Here is a 23,859-nt window from a genome sequence, read left to right as displayed (position 1 = left end):
GGGCAGGCTGGGGACGGGGAGGGGGTTAGGGGAGGTGGGGGAGGTGAGGCCCAGACCCCAGGAAGCAGCATTCAGGGCCCCTGGGGAAGGACAGCATAACTTTGTCATTTTTAAAGTTGTGGTAAAAAATGTATGACATAAAATTAATCGTTGTAACCATTTTAACTGTATAGTTCAGTGGCATTAAGTTTACTCACAGTGTTGTGCAATCATCACCCCAGTCGTTTCCAGAACTTTTCACATCTTCTCAAACCGAACTCCGTGCCCATTAAATAATGACTCCTCGTTCCCTCCCTCCTGAACCCCCCGACAAACACCCTTCCACTTCCTGCCTCCATGAGTGTGACTGCTCTAGGGACCTCAGATAAGGGGACTCGTGCAGTGTCTGTCCTTGTGTGACAGCCGATTTCACTGCACGCAGCATCCTCACGGTCCGTCCACGCTGCAGGGCCTGCCAGTTCTGTTTTTAAGGCTGGGTTACATTCACTGCGTGTCTGTGCTGCACTTTGTGTATCCACTCGTCCATCCCTGGGCTCTTGGGTTGTGTCCGCCTCTTAGCTGTCGTGAATCATGTCACTGTTTTCTATGGGGGATGGAGTGAATGCACATTTCTCAGGGGAGGTGCAGCTTCTGGGGAAACGTACTTGTTCCTGTCAGCAGACTCCATTTAAGTCAGTGACGTTCTGCAGGGACAAACTTTTAGAGTAGAAGTGTTTTGTTTTATGACCCTGGAGCCCCCGCAGGCCCTGGAGTTGATTGTAATATAAGGAAACTAACAGCTTTGCATACCCACTGCATGCTAAATACTTGATCTACCCTCAGGTAGCTACTACCGTCTTACACGTGAGAGAGTGACCTGCCCAAGTCCTCCCTGTCGGGGCGGTGAACTGACTCACCCCCGGGCCTTTGTGGCTGTGGGGCTCATTGCTGTTTGCAGCCAAAGCTCCTGCCGTGCACTGCTCTGCGTGTTCGAGTCCTTGGATGTCGAAAGATGTATGTGCACGGTGCTGAGTTAAGAAGCATCACATTGTTGAGAGAAGGAATTTTTCCAAATTCCGTTGATTGTAGCCTTTTTTCCCTATGCCATCGTCTAGGAAACCGTTGGCTGTCACTGTTTCTAGATGGCTGGCTCAGGTTTCCTGGGAACTGGGCACGGCGAAAAGACACGGATCTGGTTGGCCGTGTGGGTGCTGCCCCTGGCACCGCACCCAGCCCCGAGGCCCCGGCCGTTTCCCCCAGCCTTGGCCATCTCCGGGTCTTTCTTGCCTTCATTCCTCGCAGCTACGTTTGGAGGCCTCAGTGAGTTTGTTTTGTATAAATGCAGGTTAAAAAAAGTTAAAATAATTATTTTCTTTTTTTATATTTATTTATTTTTAATATTTTATTTATCTTTAGAGGGGAAGGGAAGGAAGAGGGAGAGAAATATCAATGTATGGTTGCCTCTGCCGAGGACACACCATGTATCGTGTGTCCCCTGCCGGGAACTGGCCTGCAACCCAGGCATGTGCCCTGATTGGGAATCGAACCGCGATCCTCTGGTTCGCAGGCCCGAGCTCAATCCACTGAGCTACACCAGCCAGGGCTAAAATCATTATTTTCAAAGCATAATGGGCCGAGATGTAGACACTAGAGACTCAGCCAGGTACTGGTTTGAATAGGGATTCTCCGTGTCTCAGAAGTGAATTTAGCACGGCTCTGCCCGTCGGAAGTGCTCAACAGTGCTGTGTGTTTCTGTCAGGAAGAGCTCTGAGTCACCATGTATTTGAGACATGTTTTATTTGCCTGTTGAATTATCTTGGAAATAAGGAATCGGAGAAGGATGTAAATGGCCCCACTGGAGAGGGGCGCAGACTGCGGGGCAGTGCAGGATTCATTCGTGCCGGGATTAGTGGAAGTTGCTAGTTCTGTAAGTCATTTCACTGTAAGTGACTTGTGGCCTGTTTGTGTGGGGAGGCACCGCACTGAGAGAGAAAAGGAAGGGGGCCCTTGCCAAGCTGTGTGAGCGCACAGGAAAGTCAGCTGGCCTTTAGGTGGGCACATGCTTGGTGACCTTCTGTATGGACAAATAACTCATATCCTGCTGTGCAGACAGGCTCAGGGTCAAGGGCTTTCCCCCAGAAGGGAGGCTAGGAGTTGTGGGAGACTTGAGGGGTTGGAACATGGCGTAGGATGAGAATGGTTATCAACTAAGGTGAATGATACATTTTCCTCTTTTTNCTGCGGGGCAGTGCAGGATTCATTCGTACCGGGATTAGTGGAAGTTGCTAGTTCTGTAAGTCATTTCACTGTAAGTGACCCGTGGCCTGTTTGTGTGGGGAGGCACCGCACTGAGAGAGAAAAGGAAGGGGGCCCTTGCCAAGCTGTGAGCGCACAGGAAAGTCAGCTGGCCTTTAGGTGGGCACATGCTTGGTGACCTTCTGTATGGACAAATAACTCATATCCTGCTGTGCAGACAGGCTCAGGGTCAAGGGCTTTCCCCCAGAAGGGAGGCTAGGGGTTGTGGGAGACTTGAGGGGTTGGAACATGGCGTAGGATGAGAATGGTTATCAGCTAAGGTGAATGATACATTTTCCTCTTTTTTTTGTATTAACAGTATAACAGTAACTTAAAGGAAATTTTGAAAAGATTAACACAATATTATTTTTCTTTTTTACTAGATTCTCCGTCTTTATTCGCATGTTCATATTTTTCGTCTACTTAGAACATATTTATAATTGTATATAGTTTTTACTCAAACACCTTTGAAAACAGGACGAAAATTCACACCTCCGAAAGAGTCTGGTGTCAGGGTCGCCCCGAGGGAGGGAGGCTTTCGTGTCCCCGGACCCCTCGTCCAGGACAGCCCCCAGAGTCTGTGGTGTTCTCTTGGGGAGACGCCCTATGTGGTGGCGCACTGTCAGTCGTTCAGGGTGCATTTAGCTCAGGGAAGAGTTGAGGTCACACCATGCCAGAGATGTTAGCTTTAATTCCAGTTTTAACAATCAGATTTAAGGTGTGATTCTAAGGTGGAAAAACTGTTGTTTGGTTTGACTTATCAACTGGTTTCTGAGACAGCCCCCAAAGGGGAGCCACAGAGGTGAGGAGAATGAGGGCCGCCCCCTCGGGCAGAGTTCTCTTGACATTACATTTATGTGTGATATTTGTTATGTGGAGAGCTCAACGTATGCTCCGCTAAAGAAAAATTTGTCTTCCTTGGCGTAGTCACTTCTCCTGCTAAGTATTATGATACAGTTCCTGGCATCGTGTGTAAAGTGGGGAACGCGATCCTGCGTGTGTACAGACTCATGTTGGGGCACTGTGTGCAGCCCTGGCCCTGCAGACAGCGTGCCGACGGCCAGCCGCTTGCCGGGAGGCCCGGGTGCGGGAGGGCTGGCTGGCCTGCACAGACACTCAGAGTGAGGATGTTCCCGTCCGTAGGACGTTCCCGTCTGTAGGGCTGAAGACCAGGAGCAGGTCTGATGAAAATATGAATTCTTAAAGGTCAAGGACCTTGTGGATGTGTTTCTCAAATATAGAAGCACTTGAAGCTGATGGTGCCTCTTAACATTTGGAAAATGTTAGTATTTAAAGAGAAGTACAGGCAAACCCCTGGGTATTTGTTTATTTGGGGGGAGAAAATGGTATGTTGCAGTTTATCAAGTGCATACTTACCTCAAAGCAATGACCCCTGACTCTGGTGGAGGCGTCAGCTGCACAGTGACTGGGTTTTTCCATGATGTGTGTTTAGCGTTGCTTTTGCCTCTCCTGCCTTGCCCTGCTCCCCAGACCTCAGCGTAATAGATGTTTGCTGAGAGAAATGGATGCCCCGCCAGCCTTCTGTCAGACTAGCCAAAGACAAGCCTCAGCCCAACGCAAGAGACTTCACCAAGGCAAAGTTATTGTTCAAGGATAAGCCCGGAAAAAAAAGAAAAGAAGCATTTCCCTCGACTTTAAGCAGGATTTTTTAAATTTTGTTTTTCTTTTTTAATTGAGATGTCATTCGTGTACCATAAAATTCACCCTTTTAAAGGGCACAGTTGGTGGCACACAGTATGTGTGCCGAGCTGCACACCCCTCACCTCTGCTGATTCGGAGAGCATCTTCATCGCTCCCGAAAGAAGCCCTGCGCCAGCCGCTCACCGGCCCTCCCCCTCCCCCTCGAACTACCGCTGGTCTGTTTTCTGACTGTGGTTTACTTATCTTGGACATTTCATTTAAATCATATAAGGTGTGGCCTTTCCTGTTTGGCTTCTTTCACTTTGCAAAATATTTTCAAGATTCACCTGTGTTATAGTATAGAACAGGACTTCCTCTTTATGGCCACGTAATATTCCACGGTGTCTAACTAGATGTGCCGCACGTCAGTGGATGGCCAGTTGGGGTGTTTCCGCTCCAGGACTGTTCTGACTCCCGCTGCTGACGATGTCCATGCCCAGGCTCTGTGTGGACATGTGTTGGCAATAATGCTGACTACACAGTGAGGAGCGGCGCCGGGTCGTGCGGTTATTCTGTGTTTAGCTTTTTGAGGAATTGCCAGGCTTCCAGTGGGATTTTGTAGAAACACAAGGTCATAGTTTCCATTTTGTTTTCAATCCTGAAAATGTCAGGATAGCAATCTTAAAAAAGCCTGAACAAGGGACATAGAGCCCTTAAGAAAGGACAGCCCTGGCTGTCGTAACTCAGTGGATTGAGCTCGGGCCTGCGAACCAGACGATCGCGGTTCGATTCCCAGTCAGGGCACATGCCTGGGTTGCAGGCCAGTTCCCTGCAGGCTAACTACCAGCAGGGGACACACAAAAGGCAACCATACATTGATGTTTCTCTCCCTCTCTCCTTCCCCTCTAAAAATAAATAAAATAAATAAATAAATAAATAAAATCTAAAAAAAAAAAAGAAAGGACATAAACTTTAGAACAAAGTTTACTAAAATGGTAAAAAGCTAGAGGTGAAGCAGTTAGAAAGGTTTTACTTCAGTCATCGTTTGCCCGACTCTGTTAGCCTCTTGGAAAAAGGATCCTCGATTGGTAGTTTTTTTTTAAATTTAATACTTTTTACTTTGAAGTAATTTTAGATTCAGAAGTTGCAGAAATAGTACTGAGTTCCTGTGTGNAATAAATAAATAAAATCTAAAAAAAAAAAAAAGAAAGGACATAAACTGTAGAACAAAGTTTACTAAAATGGTAAAAAGCTAGAGGTGAAGCAGTTAGAAAGGTTTTACTTCAGTCATCGTTTGCCCGACTCTGTTAGCCTCTTGGAAAAAGGATCCTCGATTGGTAGTTTTTTTTTAAATTTAATACTTTTTACTTTGAAGTAATTTTAGATTCAGAAGTTGCAGAAATAGTACTGAGTTCCTGTGTGCCCTTCTCATCTTTTCCCAGTGATGACGCATCCCGTAACCAGAGCGTGTCACCACGGCCAGGAAGGTGGCCACCCTGGCGCCACACTGTTTGCTGAGCCGCAGGCTGGGGTGGGGCACCTGCTGGTGTGGGTCCCCGCGCCACACAGTGCTACTCTGTGCTGCCTCGTCGGTGCCATTACCTGACTGAGGTGTGGCTCTGCTGCCTGGACTGAGGCTTTGCTGGGAGGATAAGAGTCTTGCTTTAGACTGAATGGTTGTGTCCCCCGAAATCTGTGAGTCGAAATCCTAACCCCTACTCCCACGGCACTAGGAGGTAGGGCCTTGAGAGGTGACTAGGTCATGAGGGTAGAGCCGTAATGAATGAGGTTCGTGCTGTAACAAAAAACAAGGTCTCAGGGTGCCCTCCCGCCCCATGAGGCCATAGCAAGAACTGGACAGTCTGTAACTGTAGAGGGCTGTCCCCAGCACTCAGCCATGCTGGCACGGACGTCCAGCCTTCTTCAGTATAAGGGCTAAATTTCTGTTGTGTAGCAGCTGCCCAGTCTATGGCACTTGCTACAGCAGCTCAAACTGCCCCAGACGGGGTTATTTTCGAGGAAACTGTGAATGCGGAGCCCTGATGCTTGGGGGCAGACACTGTGGAGGCCGGCCAAGGCCCCATCTGCCAAAAGTCAGGACTCGGGGTGGAGAGTGGGGTGCGGGGCAGCGTAGCAGGCTCGCCCGAGGCCAGGGAGGCCACTCTTTGGTTCTGGGTCTGGGCTTGATTCTGGGGTGCTGTTGCCTTCTGCTGCCCTGGACGCAGGGGCTGACGAGTGCGGCGGCGCCCCAATTCCCTGCTCAGCTGCAGTCCTGTTGTAACATGGCGGTGTCTTATGTTTCCGTTCTTTCCGTTTCTGGCAACTCGGGGGCATCGAAAACTTTGTGTTTGCTTGAGGATGACAAGAGTCTTTATCTTTGGAGGTACTACTTTATCTTAACATTTGAAAAAAATAATCAGTCTTAAAAAAGCTGAAAGTTCTTGCTGGAGATCTCTTCCAGAAATGTTTGTCATCGTTTCCATGTCCCCAGGGAAGGAACTTTTCACTTTTTGTTGAGGGGAGGGCAGAGAGAAGAAAGCTTTAAAAAATAAAATCCATTTCAGGCAGAGTCCTGAGCTGCTGCCTGGTTCTGGTGGGGGGACCTCCAGGTGAGAACCCAGCAGTGTCGGGAAAACGCAGTTGGAGGTGGGTGCTGTAAAAACGGGAAAACCAGGACGCTGGAGGGGCTGCTTGCAGGAGTAGTTGCGTCCTCACAGGTGCAAGGCGCTCAGCTTTTTTTTGGATTTAGCTTCATCCTATTTCTTTGATCCTGCTGAGGCAGGAATAGTGTGGAATGTCCCCGGAGAGGAGGGGTGCAGCCACCCAGGGAGATTAGCCCGTAGGGGCTTATGTGGAGAAGAGAGAGGGAGGGGCTTGTGGGCAGGGATGGTGTCACCAGAGACAGGCCCAGACCCAGCACCCACAGTGGAGGGGAGGCAGCCTCGGCACCCACCAGGCGCAGGGCAGGTGGTGACTGGTTTAAAGCTTCAGGTGGCACAGGACTGGGGGCTGGATGTCTGCTGGAGTGTGGGTAAGTGTGCATGGGCTCTGGACATGCCCCCTGAGATCGTAAATGTGCCCCAGACCTTTTCTCAGCAGAGAGGACACCTCGCACACAGCCACGGCTTCCCTGTCAGTTTGCTAACTAACCATGGCAGCCACCTTGCTGGGGAGTCGGTGCACTGCAGCTTAACTCCCACACTGAGAATGGGTCCAGGAATGTTGCTCCCTCCAAAATCTGCTGACGGGACATTCCGTTACTGCCGAGGCCCACCGAGGAGTTGGTAGCATTTAAAATCAGGCTTGGTTAAGGGTAGAACCCTCGTTCTGAACGTCAGTGCTATTGCTCCCTTTCTGGGAAACTGGAGAAATATTTCTTTTAACATTGGCGGCCTCTTCGTCATGTGAGCGCACATGTTTTCTTAGTGATCAGTTTCTCATAGAAACGATTTCTCACTTCAGGATAGATACCGTCTTAGCATACAGGGGAACTGTAAATCATTACCTTGTTTCTCTTTGCCTTCATGTGTGGAAAATTTGCAGTTAAGTTTAATGCACAAGGCTGTAGCCCTTCACAGCCAAGTTTCTGGCAGAATTTTCTGTCTCTTTATCCCCACAGGAAATGGCTTTAGTAATTGACTTTGGAGGAACTGAGGCTGCAGTTTTCCTTGTGGAGAAGCATTTGTCTGGTGTTCGTGTACGTTGTCTCTTGTAATCACTGCAGTAATGAGCGTCCTGCCATTTACTAATCCATCAACTGAGCTGCAAGTTGAAAGAAGCCCCAGGTCTCTGAGTCCTTGGTGACAAGGTCTGGGTTCCAGCCCAGCTCCCCCTTCCAAGGCTAGTGTCCCGTTTCCTCCCATGGGTGTCTCCCTGAGTCCAAACCAGTTCCCCGTTTCCTGGTCCTAAGTCACTCATCTTTAATTACTCATAGTCCACAGAAAGGTGGAAAGGCTGAATAAGAGAAGGTATCGCTGGGAACTTGGGAGGAAGGGCGCAGGTGACAGAAAACGCAGAAGACCCTGTGAAAAGGTCATAGGACTGGACAGAGCGAACGTGATTCCAGGCTCTGGCCACTTGGAGACTGCGGTCTGACACGGGAAGGCCAAGGAGGGGCTCCCTCTTCCTAGGTCTCCCTCCCTCCCCTCGCCCCCACTGTGACGTGGCCCCTTTGGCTGGGAGGACCCCTACTCGGTCTGCCCGACGGGAACTGGAGACAGACATTGCAGCAGTTGGGAACGTGTTCTGGGAGAAATCTCGAACACTCCTCCATGTGAGTCAGACTCTGGTGGTGTTTTAAAAATGGACTTATGCCAACAGGCAACCCAAACGACAACACCTCAGGCTTCAGGCGGCTGGGACAGTGCACGCAGGGACAGGCAGAGGAAGCAGGCACGGCGCTGTCCTCTGGCTGCGGGTCGTAGTTACCGTGCTCCCACTTCCAGTCTGCAGGCTTTTGCCGCTTACAGAACACTCTGTCCCCTGTGGGGGCTCCAAACCTTAATCGGCACTGTTATTATTTTTATTTTTTTGTTCAAGGAAATTGAGGCTCAGGTTGCACCCCTAAACAAGAGATAGCTGGAACTTGGACTAAAAATCTTTGGATCATTTTATTCCGGATGATCTAATTCATGAAGGACGTCTTGTCCGGGGTGGGAGGAGAGGGAGCTCAGAGCATTGGGTTCCCTTTCTGGCAAGTTCAAGAACGCCCCAGCTTGCCAGCTGTTAGCTGGAGGTGAATGCTTGGTTTCTCTGGGACGTATACCGGCCGATCAGGCTTGGGCTCCTCAGGCAGGGGTGGCCACCTTTGCTATTGCACCTCTGAACACATGGAAAACCTCCAGATTCCAAAGGTGTGTGAACAGATGTTCTACCCATAAAGTTCAAGGACATCTCTTGTTGCCTCTGAAGGGCTAAGAAACCCAAGGGCAGACACAGTTATTTCGTATGATTTGCTTCTGGAAGTTGGATCTGAACAAATGTGTTTTTAGAGATTACAAGTGATTTAGGTTCTTTGTCCTGGTGTGAGTCCGCCAGGTACGGAGCTGACTTGGGCCTCTCTGTGCATCCCGGGGGTGGCATTGCAGAAGCCACACCTCCCAGACAGTCACTTTTTTTGTTGTTCTTTCTTCTGAATTAATTCCCCTTTCCTCTGTCTGTTGACTCTCTTATCGTAAAACCAAAAAAACCCTTTTTTTCTTGTCTCTGGCAGACAAATCTAGTGTTTTTTTTTTCTTGCTTTCTTTTTTCCCCTTTTGATGGGGCTCGAATTTGGAGCCTGTCTTCCTGTATTTACAGGTGTGGTTTCTGGCGATAATGCTTTGTCTTTGCTGTTCCAACACAGCCAGTGCCCAAGAACTGAACGCTGTTGATAGTCTGCTATGGCGAAGTGGCTGCTTGAGCTAAAGCCGGCCGTGGAACTCAGCCTGTTGTTGAGTGACGGGCTAGAGGCATAGAAACAGGTGCTGTGGCACAAGCACGGGGCTGGGTTTTAGGAGCTGTCTTTGTGTGTCCCCCCGCCCCCCACTGCCTTGCGCGCTCTCTCTCTTCCCCACCTCACTCATGTCTCTTTTGTTGATTTCATCCCCATTGTCTGTGTCACGTACACCCGTTTACTCTCTTCCTGGCCACATTCCCACCGTGGCTGGGCCTTTCTCTGGAGTTGGTGTGTGGTTGACGGCCTGCTCTCACCCAGTTTGTGCCCAGGAAATTGTCTGGGTCCACCAGTGACCCAAGTGCCGTTTTTCGTGAGTCAACAGGACGCCACCGAAGAGACTGGTTGTTGAAGAGTTTCCTTTAAAAATGCTGAGCCAGTCGTTTGGGTGGAGAACCAGGGTTTTCATCCTTGGTGCTCATATGCCCTTCTGTCACTCTGCTGCCAAGAAAAAATATTTCTCCAGAGGTACACAGTCTCTAGAGAAAAGTGAGTGGGGGACCCTCTTTGAAAGGGAAATCCATCCCTTCAGTCCCGCAAGTTGGATGACCTGTGACATGCACGGCCTCTCTTTTGGCACAGGTGACAAGACTACCTTCCAGCTGCAGGTTCGACAGGTGGAGGATTATCCCGTGGACTTGTACTACCTGATGGACCTCTCCCTGTCCATGAAGGATGACTTGGACAACATACGCAGCCTGGGCACCAAGCTCGCTGAGGAGATGAGGAAGCTCACCAGCAACTTCCGATTGGGGTTTGGCTCTTTTGTAGACAAGAACGTCTCTCCTTTCTCCTACACAGCCCCAAGGTACCAGACCAACCCGTGTATTGGGTAAGTGATCAGCTTCCTTGTTGCATCTTTAAGGATGNGGCTCGAATTTGGAGCCTGTCTTCCTGTATTTACACGTGTGGTTTCTGGTGATAATGCTTTGTCTTTGCTGTTCCAACACAGCCAGTGCCCAAGAACTGAACGCTGTTGGTAGTCTGCTATGGCGAAGTGGCTGCTTGAGCTAAAGCTGGCCGTGGAACTCAGCCTGTTGTTGAGTGACGGGCTAGAGGCATAGAAACAGGTGCTGTGGCACAAGCACGGGGCTGGGTTTTAGGAGCTGTCTTTGTGTGCCCTCCCCCTCCCACTGCCTTGCGCGCTCTCTCTCTTCCCCACCTCACTCATGTCTCTTTTGTTGATTTCATCCCCATTGTCTGTGTCACATACACCCGTTTACTCTCTTCCTGGCCACATTCCCACCGTGGCTGGGTCTTCCTCTGGAGTTGGTGTGTGGTTGACGGGCTGCTCTCACCCAGTTTGTGCCCAGGAAATTGTCTGGGTCCACCAGTGACCCAAGTGCTGTTTTTCCCGAGTCAACAGGACGCCACCAAAGAGACTGGTTGTTGAAGAGTTTCCTTTAAAATGCCGAGCCAGTCGTTTGGGTGGAGAACCAGGGCTTCATCCTTGGTGCTCATACGCCCTTCTGTCACTCTGCTGCCAAGAAAAAATATTTCTCCAGAGGTACACAGTCTCTAGAGAAAAGTGAGTGGGGGACCCTCTTTGAAAGGGAAATCCATCCCTTCAGTCCCACAAGTTGGATGACCTGTGACATGCACGGCCTCTCTTTTGGCACAGGTGACAAGACTACCTTCCAGCTGCAGGTTCGACAGGTAGAGGATTATCCCGTGGACTTGTACTACCTGATGGACCTCTCCCTGTCCATGAAGGATGACTTGGACAACATACGCAGCCTGGGCACCAAGCTCGCTGAGGAGATGAGGAAGCTCACCAGCAACTTCCGATTGGGGTTTGGCTCTTTTGTAGACAAGAACGTCTCTCCTTTCTCCTACACAGCCCCAAGGTACCAGACCAACCCGTGTATTGGGTAAGTGATCAGCTTCCTTGTTGCATCTTTAAGGATGGGGGAATGGAGTAACAGGAGAACTTAGCCCAAAGAAAGGACTGGAGAGGGGGCATATTTAGGAGGGTGAACCAGGCTTACGTGTTGAACTTGATTAATGATCACCCAGTTCTGTCTTCCCACTCTGGGTGAAGACACGAACTGTCACAAGGTGGCATAGAGGTGTGCTGATCAGAGTTCACCTCTTTTCCTGACTGTCTGATGTGGGACTCTTCGCTGCATTAATAGGTTTTCGAGAATGTTCTCAGGAAGTTGTGAAGCCTGGTGATCACGGAGGGAGAAGATAGAACAACTTAAACCTGCCCCCTTGTTTGAAGTGACTAAGGTGCTGAGGATAAATGAATTCAAAGTCTGTCCCTATTGTTTATACAAATTACTACCACTTACCTTGACAAAACAAAATGAAAACCCTGTGTTTCAAAGGTATGATTTTTTCCAACATAAGTACTTGAAGTAGAAAATATTTGACTCATTATTGGAGAACAGGAGTTTCTAACTGCTACAACAAATCCAAAAGTGCGTCATGGCTTAGACTTGATGGAAGTTGATTCCTGCTGACCTGAGTGCGTGTGGGTCTCTGATCAGTGGACGCCTCTCCTCCAAGCGAGTCTCGGGCCCAGTCTCCACCATCTTCCACATGCACCGCGCGTGGCTTCTCAGGTCGTAGTGTCTGGAGGGTTGCTCATGGGACGATCTTACGGGCCAGGACCGAGAGGCCTCGGCCTCTTCTAGTCTACATTCTGACCTAAAGGACCGTGTTCTGGCAAGGAGGCTGGAAACTGAGCTGCACCCAGGAAGATGAGGAAGCAGGACTGGTGCTCGGATCTCTGCCGTGGAGTATCACGTCCCCCAACTCCCCTGGCACAACCTCTGTGAGGTTGGTTTTTTCTTACAGCCCTTCAAGTGTTTCTTAAAGTGACAGGATTATGCACAGTGACTGCAGTGAATGGTAACTCCCAATTCTTGCCTCACCTCCACATTCAGGTTTGTTTAGTTAGGCCTTGGGATGCCACCGGATAAGGAATAGCTCAGATTTAAGTTCTTACCAAGTGGGAAGCACCGTACTGAATACTTTACATGGGTTATTTTACTTAATCTCCTGATCTTTTGAGGTGTTGAAGGTAGGTATGTGCCATATTTTAAAGATGAGGAAAGGGAGGCTTAGAGAAAGTAAATAACTTGCCTAAAATTACACAAATAGTAGGGGGTTCGCTTGGGATCTGAATCCAGACAAACAACTTCCAGCCCTGGCCAGCGTCTCAGCTGGTTGGAGTGTTGTCCCATACACCAAAAGTTTCAGGTTCAATTCCCAGTCAGGGCATGTGCTGCTGTTGTGGGTTCGATCCCCACATCAGGGCATGTGCGGGAGGCAGGCAATCAATATCTCTCTCTCTCTATCTCTCTATCTCTATTTCTATCTCTCTCTCTTTCTCTCTAATCAACAACATATCCTCAGGTGAAGATTAAGAAAAAAAAGGACAAATGACTTCCAGAATCTGTGTGTCCATTGATATAATGCTTATTTTCCCTCATCCAAATCATACTGCAACACACAGACTTTTCCTACATCTGTTGTAAGTGATAATGCCCATTGCCAAGCCACCACCACCACCCTGTAGATACTTCTGTAGCTAGAATCAGGTTAGGCCACGCTTCAGTAACAAACAAACCACAGATCTCAGTGTCTTAACACAGTGAGAGTTTCTTTCTTATTCATTCAAAATCCATTGAGGGTTGAACTGTTTTCTACTGCAGCTCTCCTGCAGGGGGTGACTCGGCGATCAGGCTCGTTCCATCTTGTGAGATGCTTTTTGATTCTTGATCTCCTTGGCTGCCCCTAGGTGAAGAGTGCTGCTTAAGCCCCTGAGCCTGTCCAGCACTCCAGTTCATCTCTGGCAGCCTCTACAGCTCCCAGCTCTGGGTCAGACTGCTGGTGGTGTGGTGTACGTTCTTCTGAATCCTCCCTGATTTTTCTGGACACTCTGTTGGATGTTAAGTTTTCCCTGGGGTTTGGGAACCAATACAATGGTAGGGGAAAAACTAAGAAAAATTTCAAGCACCAGTGAGAGTCTGCGTTCCTTAACCACAGAGAAGCACCAGGTATCATCATTTGCTGAGTTTAGCTTTCTCCAGGCTGCAGGTGGCTATTGGCGTTATTATCTTGGTCCTGTCCCCAAGGCTCCTCTCGGTGCAGTCCCAGTACCAAATGTCCTGTTGTTGGAGGAGCTCTGCTGCTCACCAGGAGCACCAGCATCTTAACCAAAACTTTTTTTCAGTTCACCTGGAATAGTGATTCTGCTTCGCTTTACCTCTGCCCTCCGAGTGAGCCCTGCCTCCAGACAGGTAGGGGTGGCCCCACATTCATTCCTCTCTGCACCGCTCAGTGACTGTGAGACGCCACCCTGGAAGCTGGCGGAGGGTGAAGGGCGGGCTCTGGGCACTCCGCGTTTGAATTCAGGTTATTACACACTCCTTATTCAGAGCCCCTTTTCTAAGCCCTAGAAAGCAGAGCCAGTTGCAGACTGTAAAAATCGTGCCAGTGAGTATAAGGCATGCTGAAAAGCTGCTTGTAAGACAGGAAATAATAGTGAAGAACAGGAGTTTTGAAGGAAAGCTCACATCTAAGTTATGCAAATCTATCTTTTGCAAGCTGGGCAACACCTGGGGGAGTTACTCTTTGGCTCGGTGAGCAGGCTGAGATTCTCTCCCATGACTAAGCAGTGGGACATGTGCAGTGTCCTGGGTGTCCTTGAGATGCCCCACCCCCCCCGGGGAAATAGCAAGCTATGGGACCTGCTGCTGCTGTGCCTGATCCAGACTGTACATACGTTTATCTGCCTTTCTGAGTTTTAATGGCAGTGTGAACTCGTTGCCAACATTACAAAAAGTAACCACAAATACCCAGGGTTCCTAGGTTTTCTTGAAACACCGGATGATCTAGTAAAGCTGGGCTTATTCCACTTGTGTGGCTGCCACAGTCCCCACCACTCCTTCTTGTCTCACAGCTGGCCCGCTTTACTGGTTTGGATTTCATGTCTGGCTGGTAGATGTTGTGATTCTTATCTATTCTTTTTCTTCAGCAAATGTGCAGAGAAAAATCACTGGGTTTTCCTCAAGCTGCAATGGCATCTTCAGTTAGGTCTTTCTCCCCTGGGGTGGTGGGAGCAGCAGAAGCAGCCCCCAGGAAGTTTGGGGGCTGGGGGAGTCAGGACAGGTGACTTAACCACCTGCGCAGGACATGTCAGGGAAAAGGGAGCCACTTTTTCATGGGGCTTTCCTGAGATCTGTTCCCCTTCCTTCTACGCCAGACGTTTCTGCCAAAGACTCAAAATTTTAGACTCATTTCTTCCCATCTTAGAAACGCCAAAACTGAAGTAAAGCGGTACCAGGGCTGCCATAGGAGAAAAAAGATGTAGAGTGATTTAATCATCAGGTTAAAGAACTGTTCAATTGCTGTTCTGAGTGAGACAAACAGTATCACTGGGAAGAGACACCTGATACTCACTGATGGGGGGGATTAGTCCGGCCCGCCGTCTGCCTGCCGCTCTGAGCACTTTCGGTTCTGAGCGCTTTCATTAGTGGTGCTGGCCTCTTGTCGGAATACATGTTCTGTCTCGTCTGTACTTGGGACCTAGAGAGAAGCCGAAGTCATAGACACAGAAGAGTGTTGTTCGCGGGGGGCTGGGCGGTGGGGGAGGGGGCTTGGAGGGATGTCGGTCAAAGAGTACCAGCTTCCAGGGTTAAGATGAACGTGTTTGGGCATCTAACGTATAGCCTGAGATTGAGAGTTAACAGTAGTCCACTTGAAATGTGTACTTGACTCTTTGGAAGTTGTTAGGAGAGTCGATCTGAAATGTTCTCACCATACATACAAAAAATGGCAATACTTGGTCTGCTTGTTCAATCAGAGATGCATCTTCATTTTTGAAAATTCTCAGACGTTATCTCTTTGACTCCTCTCTCCTGCTCTTCCCACTTTCTTCCTAACACTGCCAGGTGTTGGTACTTCTCAGTGTAAATGTGGTTTTTACATTTTTCTCCCATAATTTCTACCTCTTTTTTTCCTTTTCCTCCCCTAAACTGAGCAAGAAATTTCTTCCAGTGTACCATTTTGTTCTTCAGCTGTTTAGCTCGTGCACTGAAGTTTCATTTTGGAATTTTGGTGACTGTGTTTTTGATTTGGTTCTTTGTCAGACTTTGTTTTTCGTACTTTCCCTCCCCCTAATAATATCCTGTTCTGGTCGTTGGTATTTACTCCTTCCTCTCATTTAAAGTGCTTCAGGTCATTCTGTTATCTCTGCCTCTTGAACTGTGGAGCCCTCAGTCTGCTGAGGGTGGTGGTGCCCCTCCCTCCAGCGGGGGCTGGTCTTACATGGGGTCTCTCACTCCCCCCACCCCCAGGTGAGCTGGCTGCCCTGCAGGGGGTTTACATTTGTCCCTGCTGGGATCCTCCTACTCAACTGTCACTGGGACTAGTCTTCCTGTTCATTTTTCAGCTGCGGGGTCTTGCACCATAGAAATAGTGAATTCTGACTTACTCAGGCCCGGAGCTGCAGTTTTTATGGGTGATTCATCTCAGTTTTGGCCCAGAGTGGATAGTCCCTCTTTCCCAGGCCAGTGGCTGGAATTTTTCTGTTGTTGGTTTAAGTGAGAAGGTAGCTCTTCATCACACTCTGCTTCCCTAGCCCATGCTTGGCCTTCCACGGACCCGAGGCTCTCCTGACCCTGGCAGAGCCCTGCCCCGAGGCTGAAGGCCCCCGTGGGGCCCTGACCCTGCGGGGAGCCTCTGGTGTGAGCTCCTGCTCACCTCCCATCTCGACTCTCACCTCCATTCCTTTGTTAGATGGTTGCCTCTTCATTTATGATGCCTGATAGTGCCCTGCTGGGCTTCGAGTCTTGGCTGCATACTAACGTTTAAAAAAATTCTTTATCCAGCAGTTCTATATGATTAGAGTAAGAAAGGAGCTCTTTCCCGGTCAGCTCAGCTCGATGATCCTACATTGTGTTGTGGTGACGACGGAGACGTTCAGGAGCGGTTATTTTTCTCTGCCTAGGAGGTGGCTCTAACTTGACTGTAATAAATTTTCAGTCCCGAAGGCTTCCCCCTGGCAAACACGTTTTGTAGCTCCTACCGACTTCACAGTGGCTCCGCCCAGTGCAGATCCCTCCGCAGTGGGGGCCTTTGCGGCGCCGCTGCTTTGGACTTTGCAGGCCCACATGCACGCGGAGTCCTTTTCAGTATATCTATGCAGTACGGTAAATGTGTTTACAGTGCTCTTTATTGTAAGAATACAGAATGTAATACCTACAACATATAACGTGTGTTGATCAACTGTTTGCATTGTTGGTGGGGCTCTCAGTCAGCGACAGGCTATCAGTAGGGAAGTTTTCGGGAAGCAAAAATTATTTGAGCCTTTTCGCCTGCACCGGTCAACTGTGCTTATATTCTGTTTGCAGGGCTGAAGGAGAAGAGGTAAAAGCGCTGAGCTGATTTAGCTGGACTTAGTTTTTCTGGTTTTGTCATTGAACGGCTGTTACCTTTCTGCGGCTCACCTCCCCTTCCTCACCAACCTGGTTGACCACGACCGGCAGCACACACCCAGAATCCTAAGTCCCCGACTAGCGCAACACAGAAGCGGGTAGCTGCTTAGAGGAAGAGAGAGGGGGAAGCGAGAGTTTGTATTTACTTCCTCCCGGGCTTGTTTGTCACAGAACCCTAGATGGGACCTCAGCTCAGGTCCTTCCGGATGGCAGAGTAGTTTCCATGACCCTGCTTTTTACGGCAAAATGAGACAGGGGTGAATAGTTTGGGCGGCCCCAGGCGCAGGTTACAGGAATCTGACCTGTCCAAGCACAAGGCGCAGGTGAAGATTTCGGGGTAGGAGGAGGGCGTGGAAAAAGGGACTGGCAAGCGGGGAAAGCCTAGGCCCTGCCCCTGAAGGGAGGGCACGGTGCCAGTGGGGTGGACGCTGTCTGGAGCCAGCTGGTTGCCTGGTGGCTGGAGCAGACCCTGTAGGTCCCGAAGAGAATGGCGCACCCTCCCAGAAAGCACAGAATTGCCGGTGGAGGGGAGCCTGTCCAGACCTGTCCTGGCAGCGGCTTCGCGGTAGCAGTCAGGCAGCACCTGAGCAGTTGCCAAGCCCGTTTCCCTGCCTGCTGCGGGGTTTGTGCTGAGCTATGAAGCCTCCCCCCTCCGGGCCTCCCTGTTAATGTTTGTTTTTCATCTTCTGTTCTGAAAAAGAGGCTTCTGGCCCACTCTGGCTTCCCAGCCTCTTCTTAGCCCTTTGGGCCCTTGCTCGATGCACTGCAGCCCCAGTGGCCTTCCCTTGGCCTTGGGCTCTCCACACTCCCTGGCTCCGGGCTTTTTCATGTACTCTTCTCTCTGGGCCCGATGCTCTTCCCCTTCCCCTTCACCAGGTGAACCCATTTGTGAAACAGTGTAAGGCCTCCCCTTCTATTTCGTTGCTGGTATATAAATATGAAACTCCTAGAACTATAACTGGGATCCAACCTCCTCCAGGAATGGGCCACTTGGGACTTCTACTCCAGACTCAAGGTGCGATTGTCCGATATTTAACCATGTTGTGCATTAACCTGCTATTAAGAGGCAGCACTTTCCTGTTTCCAAATTTCCAGATCCAGACATAATTTTCCATTTGGGAATGGTTGGTTTCTAAATGATATTTATTGCATCTAGGAAAGCTGATAATTTATCGTTGCACTATGGATAAATGAATAAAGAACATCTTCATCGCTGCTGCATTTAGCACTGGCTCATGTGCCGGGCCGCCTGGTGGTCTCCAAGTGGGTTGACATGAGGGGTGACGTGATCCCTTGTCCCATGGCAGCAGCCGCGTCAGAGTAGCGGGTTTCACAGAGTTACTCTGCTCACATTGCCTTCACTCGGTGTTGCCCACCTTCCTTGGCCCTCCCGCTGCGCTGCCTAGTCCAAGGCGTCCGAACCACTGGTCCCTCGCATCGGGGCTCGTCCACGATGACTTCCTCTGCGCCTGGTAGCCCACTGTCCTCTCGGCTTCCTCTCAACCATTTCTCCTGTCCATTCACTTACAACCTGGCTGTCTTGCCTGCAGTTTAGAGCTTGATGTTTGGAGAGTCGAGACTATGCCATTTCTCTTTGTTCTCCCCACTGTGCTGGCCCCAGGGGCACACAGTAGGTGCTGGGTAAATAATTGAGAGTACTTGGTTGTTTAAATTTAGAAACAGTGATGGAAAACTGACTCTTCTCTTCTTTCTTTCTAGCTACAAGTTATTCCCAAACTGTGTCCCATCCTTTGGGTTCCGCCACCTACTGCCACTCACAGACAGAGTTGACAGCTTCAACGAGGAAGTTCGGAAACAGAGGGTGTCCCGGAACCGCGATGCCCCGGAGGGGGGCTTTGACGCAGTGCTCCAGGCGGCTGTCTGCAAGGTAACTTTCCTCTCTGGTCCTGTCCCTGCATGGGAGGTCAAGGAAGAGAGTTGTCAGGGTGGGCGTTCACAGGGCCTGCAAGAGATGGTGGCTTTTGCGCCGTCCCAGCATGTGGCTTCCCATCCACTCTCACATCAGAGCATGAGCTCAGTGGACCCTTGAGGAAGTATCCGCAGCGGCCCGGTCAGCCGGGCTCAGGGATGGGCCCAGGCTGGTATGTGTCTCCGTGTCTGGGTGTGGCTGTGTGCAGTGGGGTGCTGTCTGCGCCAGGAGACAGCTGTTCTGTGTTTCTGCATTTGGGTGTTTTTTTTTTTTTTTCATCTGTTCAGGGAGGAAAAAATAAAGGTCAAGCCAAATGCATGGCAGCTTGTAGAGCTTTCTGCCCCAGTTTTGGAATATCTTCAGTACTGCTCTGTGGGGCAGTCCAGCGGAAAAGGAGAACTGCATGGCATCTTTGGTTGCATTGCTGTTTGTTTCTTCTCCTGCTTCTCTGTGATGTATGAGTCCAGAGGGAGGGCAGAGACTTAGGTCAGAAATGAAGTCATGCTTTGAGAGGTTCCAATCTCAGCAAACTGTATCATGGGAATGTGGGTAATAACTCATTCTTAAATAAATTTCTGCTGTCCAAACAACCTAAGAGCAACGACACAGCATAAAAATCATTCTTGAATGTGCTATCTCAACGCACACTTTTGACATATTTCCCATAGTGGTCACTGTAAAGCATGTGTAGCTGGCAGTGCTTTCTGGAAACTTTGGGCGGACTTGGCCGCAGGACGGCAGTTGGGACTGTCATGCCCGTGGAGGAGGTCAGTGCTCAGTGTGGAGACGGTGCCTGTGGAGGAGGTCAGGGCTCAGTGTGGAGACGGTGCCTGTGGAGGAGGTCAGGGCTCAGTGTGGAGACGGTGCCTGTGGAGGAGGTCAGGGCTCAGTGTGGAGACAGTGCTTGTGCAACTGCTGTCCTTTTCTGGGTGATAAGCCCTGCGCTGTCCACTTACATGTTTCTGACCTGTGGAGCCTGTGTGCAGCGTGTCTCGCTCTCTTTTCCTCCACTCAGTCCTGGGCGGGGTGATAAGAGATCCACGGTTGCCCTTTCTGAAATTAAAAAAATCAAAACGGTAGAAAGGATAAGGGGAGAGAGAAAGTGAAGGACGCTCGGTCTCCTGCACTCCTCTTCCTGGTCCCCTTGCCCGCTGGGCTGGAGAGGAAGGTCTCCCAGTGGCTCCACACTCAGGGCGGCTACAGACTGGCCCTTTCCCAGCTGCTGGCCAGAGCCGAACGGTTTGATTCAGAGGTCCCTGATGCTTTCCAGCGTCCAAGAAAGCCAGATGGAGCACAGTTAGAATGTGTTCAGCTCTTAATTTTTCAAACGTAGTGTATAAATTTGCTTCAGAAAGAAACACGGGATTTTGACTGGCAGTCAGACATTGACAGACATTCCACGAAATTCCACTCCTTGGCAGGGACGAGTAGTGCAGAGAAGGCAGAGGATACCTCTCCCTCATCCTCAGAATTTTGTGGATTTTCTTTTTTGAGGGAAGAAAGTACCTTTAAGCTTTAGAGCACAGGTGACAAACACAAGGCCCTTGGGCCAAATCTGGTCCTTCACCGTGTTTTATCTGGCCCGGCACCTTGTTTTACCCAGCCGCAGCACCGAGCTCCTTGTCCCTAGTTAAGGAGTGTTTACATTTATACAGTCCTTTGAAGGGCTGTATAATTACATTCGGCCCTTCAGCTGTATAATTACATTCGGCTGTATACTTACATTCGGCCCTTTGAAGGCAACTGTGACACTGATGTGGCCCCCGGTGAAAAGGAGTTTGACACTCCTGCCCTAGGGGAAGGAACCCAGTGACGGGCCTGAGCAATGTCCCGTCGTGCTAACCATTTGATCACATTCATTGGAACGGCGTGACTGAGTGCTGCAAGTGCAGTGGTCTCCGCGAAGCCGTCGGACTTACTCTTGTGCCTGCAGAGCCTCCTGCGTCGCCCCAGACCCATGAGAATATTCTCCCTTTCGCAAACCCAGTATTTCAAGATGGAACATTTCACAGGTTTCTTAAACTCACTACCTGAACATAAATGTGTGTATTTCTGTAGGCTGAGAGGCGCTCTGCTGGCATTTTCTTTATTGCCACCGTTACCTGTGCAGTGGGGAGTACCTGGGAAGTTAATACTTGCTGGGAGTTACGCAGTCTGGGGGCCACCAGCCTCCCTCTTCGCCTTTTCTTTTCCCTTGTACTGTCAGTTAATGTTTGGGTACGCAGTGAGCAATTTCTTTCTCACTCGAAATCCCTCTTTTATAACAGACGTTGTCTTTCCTGGTTCACCACAGCCTTACTTAGTTTTAAGATTGTGTTTGTTTATTTTTAGAGAGAGAGAGGGAGGGAGAAAGAGAGAGAAACATTGATGTATGAGAAAAACTTTAATCAGTTGCTTCTTGCACACACACAGGCCCGCAAGCCAGGCATGTGCCAAACTGGGAATTGACCAGCAACCTTTTGCTTTGCAGGATGGTGCTCAACCAGCTGAGCCACACCAGTCGGGAGTATAGCCTTCACTTATGACTGGTTCTTTTTCATGCTTTCCATGTCCTCTTTTACACTGTTGAGGTTCTCACTAAGTTCGTGGAGCATCCTTATAATCCGTGTTTTTAGCTGCATCTGGTAGGTTGCTGATTTCCAGTTTGTTCAGTTCTTTTTGGGAGTTTTGTTCTGTTCTTTCGTTTGGGCCATGCTTCTTTGACCCCTCATTCTGGCAGCCTCCCTGTGTGTGTGTGTGTGTGTGTGTGTGTGTGTGTGTGTTAGGTAGGGCTGCTGTCTCACAGGCTTGGTGGAGTGGCCTAACGTAGCAGGTGCTCCTCGAGGCCCAGTGGTGCCACAGCCTCCCCACTCAACTGCACCGGGCCCTCTAGGTGCGCCCCCTGTGTGGGCCGTGCACACCGCCTTGTCGTTGAGCCTTGGTTGTGGTTGGCACCACAGTGGGAGGGATTTAGCCCCAGGTCAGTCAGCTGTAAGGACTGGCTGTGACCTCTGTGGAGGATGAGCTGTGCAGGGGCACAGCCCATGAAGCGGGACTTACTTCCGTGGGGCTCAGGTGCCCATTGAGTCCACCCCTGGAGTGTGTCGCTTGTGGAGGTGATTGGGCGATGCGTCAATGCGGTCTGGAGCTGTGCACCAGGTGTGCTGGCTCTGGGGCCTCTGGGGAGTACAGTCCAAGTCAGCCGCCCCTGTGTTTTGCGCAGGGCCACCCAGCATGAGCTACGAAGCACTCATGCAGATGGCTGCCACTTGCGCCGGGCTTGGAGGTGCCTAGGAGAGGCCACGCTGCGAACCAAGGCAGCTGCCACTAGTGCTGGGCCTGAGGCCACCTAGGGAGAGGTACAGAGCATGCCAATGTCAGGTGCTTCTTGTTTGAGAGATTCTTCTGAAAGTCTGAAGCATGAGCAGCAGCTTGGGTGNTGGCCCAACGTAGCAGGTGCTCCTCGAGGCCCAGTGGTGCCACAGCCTCCCACTCAACTGCACCGGGCCCTCTAGGTGCGCCCCCTGTGTGGGCCGTGCACACCGCCTTGTCGTTGAGCCTTGGTTGCGGTTGGCACCACAGTGGGAGGGATTTAGCCCCAGGTCAGTCAGCTGTAAGGACTGGCTGTGACCTCTGTGGAGGATGAGCTGTGCAGGGGCATAGCCCATGAAGCGGGACTTACTTCCGTGGGGCTCAGGTGCCCGTTAAGTCCACCCCTGGAGTGTGTCGCTTGTGGAGGTGATTGGGCGATGCGTCAATGCAGTCTGGAGCTGTGCACCAGGTGTGCTGGCTCTGGGGCCTCTGGGGAGTACAGTCCAAGTCAGCCGCCCCTGTGTTTTGCGCAGGGCCACCCAGCATGAGCTACGAAGCACTCATGCAGATGGCTGCCACTTGCGCCGGGCTTGGAGGTGCCTAGGAGAGGCCACGCTGCGAACCAAGGCAGCTGCCACTAGTGCTGGGCCTGAGGCCACCTAGGGAGAGGTACAGAGCACGCCAATGTCAGGTGCTTCTTGTTTGAGAGATTATTCTGAAAGTCTGAAGCATGAGCAGCAGCTTGGGTGGGTCTGCGAGTTGGGTGGGGCAGACTCTTCAGGGAATCCAGGCACACCGTGGTGGCCAAGTCGATGGAGTCTCAGATGTCGCCCCGGCCTGCTGGCTCTGTGTGAGGAGGGCTCAGAAGGGACATGGCCTCTGCCGGCACTTCTGTCCGGAAGAAAGCTGCCCCCCCTGCCTCAGCTCTCACCCTGACGCTGGACAATTCAGTGTCTCCCCGCATGATCCTGGTACCTTTCGAGCTGCTGCCTCCAGGCTGGAGCTCAGAGGCGGTGGGTCTGAGACGTCTGAGTGAGGCCCTTCACACAGAACTGCCTGGGACTCCAGTCTCCGGCTCCCTCAGGCTAGATCCCAGCTGGTCTCCACAGCCAGAAGTCATGGGGACTTCTCTGCCCAGTGCTGGAACACTGACCTGGGGGCCTAGTGTGGGGCTGCGACCCCCACTCCTCAGGAGGGACCTGTGCAGTGAAGATACCCTCCCAGTTTTGACCTGCCACTCGTGGGTGTGGGCGCAGCCCACTCTGCATCTCCACCCTCCTACCAGTCTGTGCCGCTGCTGCGGCTGCTTTGTGTCGTTGGTTAAAGGACGTGTCTGGTCAGCTGGATTTCAGGAGCTGTGGGTGGTGGTGGTTCTGAGCGTGGTTGTAATTTTGAGTGGTTGTGGGAGGAGGTGAATACAGCGTTTTACCTACCCCGCCATCTTAATCCTGTGGCCTGTCTTCACAGGAATAACTGTGTAGCAGTCATACTTTTAAAGAATATTTAAGGAATTGAATAATTCTTAAGCTAAATTAAGAGGGGAGTTGAAAGCAAGTGATTAAACAGTACAAACAGCATGACCCTATTTTGCAAACAAAAGACAGAAAAAATGTTGGAAATAAGTAGACTGAAGTCATGATAGTTGTCTCCAAGTGATAGGATTATCTGCGGGTTTGTTTTTTCGGGGTTTAAAAAACTTTGTATTTACCTGAATTTCCACAGTGAGTATGTGTGTTAAAAATTACGAAACCTCAGACATCAACAGTGGGAAGAGCGGTGCCGTGGAGCCCCGCCCACCCCGTGCTCCTGCTCAGCCAACACCGGCTCCTGGCCTCTCCCCT

General features: G+C 50.5%; 1 protein-coding gene across 1 annotated transcript in view; it reads left to right on the top strand.

The window, feature by feature from the left end:
* Positions 1–23,859, top strand: part of ITGB5 (integrin subunit beta 5) — a 117,282-nt gene that overhangs the window by 21,424 nt on the left and 71,999 nt on the right. The window contains exons 4-5 of the mRNA XM_037033705.1: positions 9,932–10,181; positions 18,517–18,685. Of these exons, the coding sequence (XP_036889600.1) occupies positions 9,932–10,181; positions 18,517–18,685 (419 nt within the window). The remainder of the gene's footprint in view (positions 1–9,931; positions 10,182–18,516; positions 18,686–23,859) is intronic.

This window comes from Sturnira hondurensis, unplaced genomic scaffold (genome assembly GCF_014824575.4).
Source record: "Sturnira hondurensis isolate 20B ecotype Veracruz unplaced genomic scaffold, ASM1482457v3 Scaffold0021765, whole genome shotgun sequence".
Classification (NCBI taxonomy): Eukaryota; Metazoa; Chordata; class Mammalia; order Chiroptera; family Phyllostomidae; genus Sturnira; species Sturnira hondurensis.
This window is presented reverse-complemented; position numbering and strand designations above follow the sequence as displayed.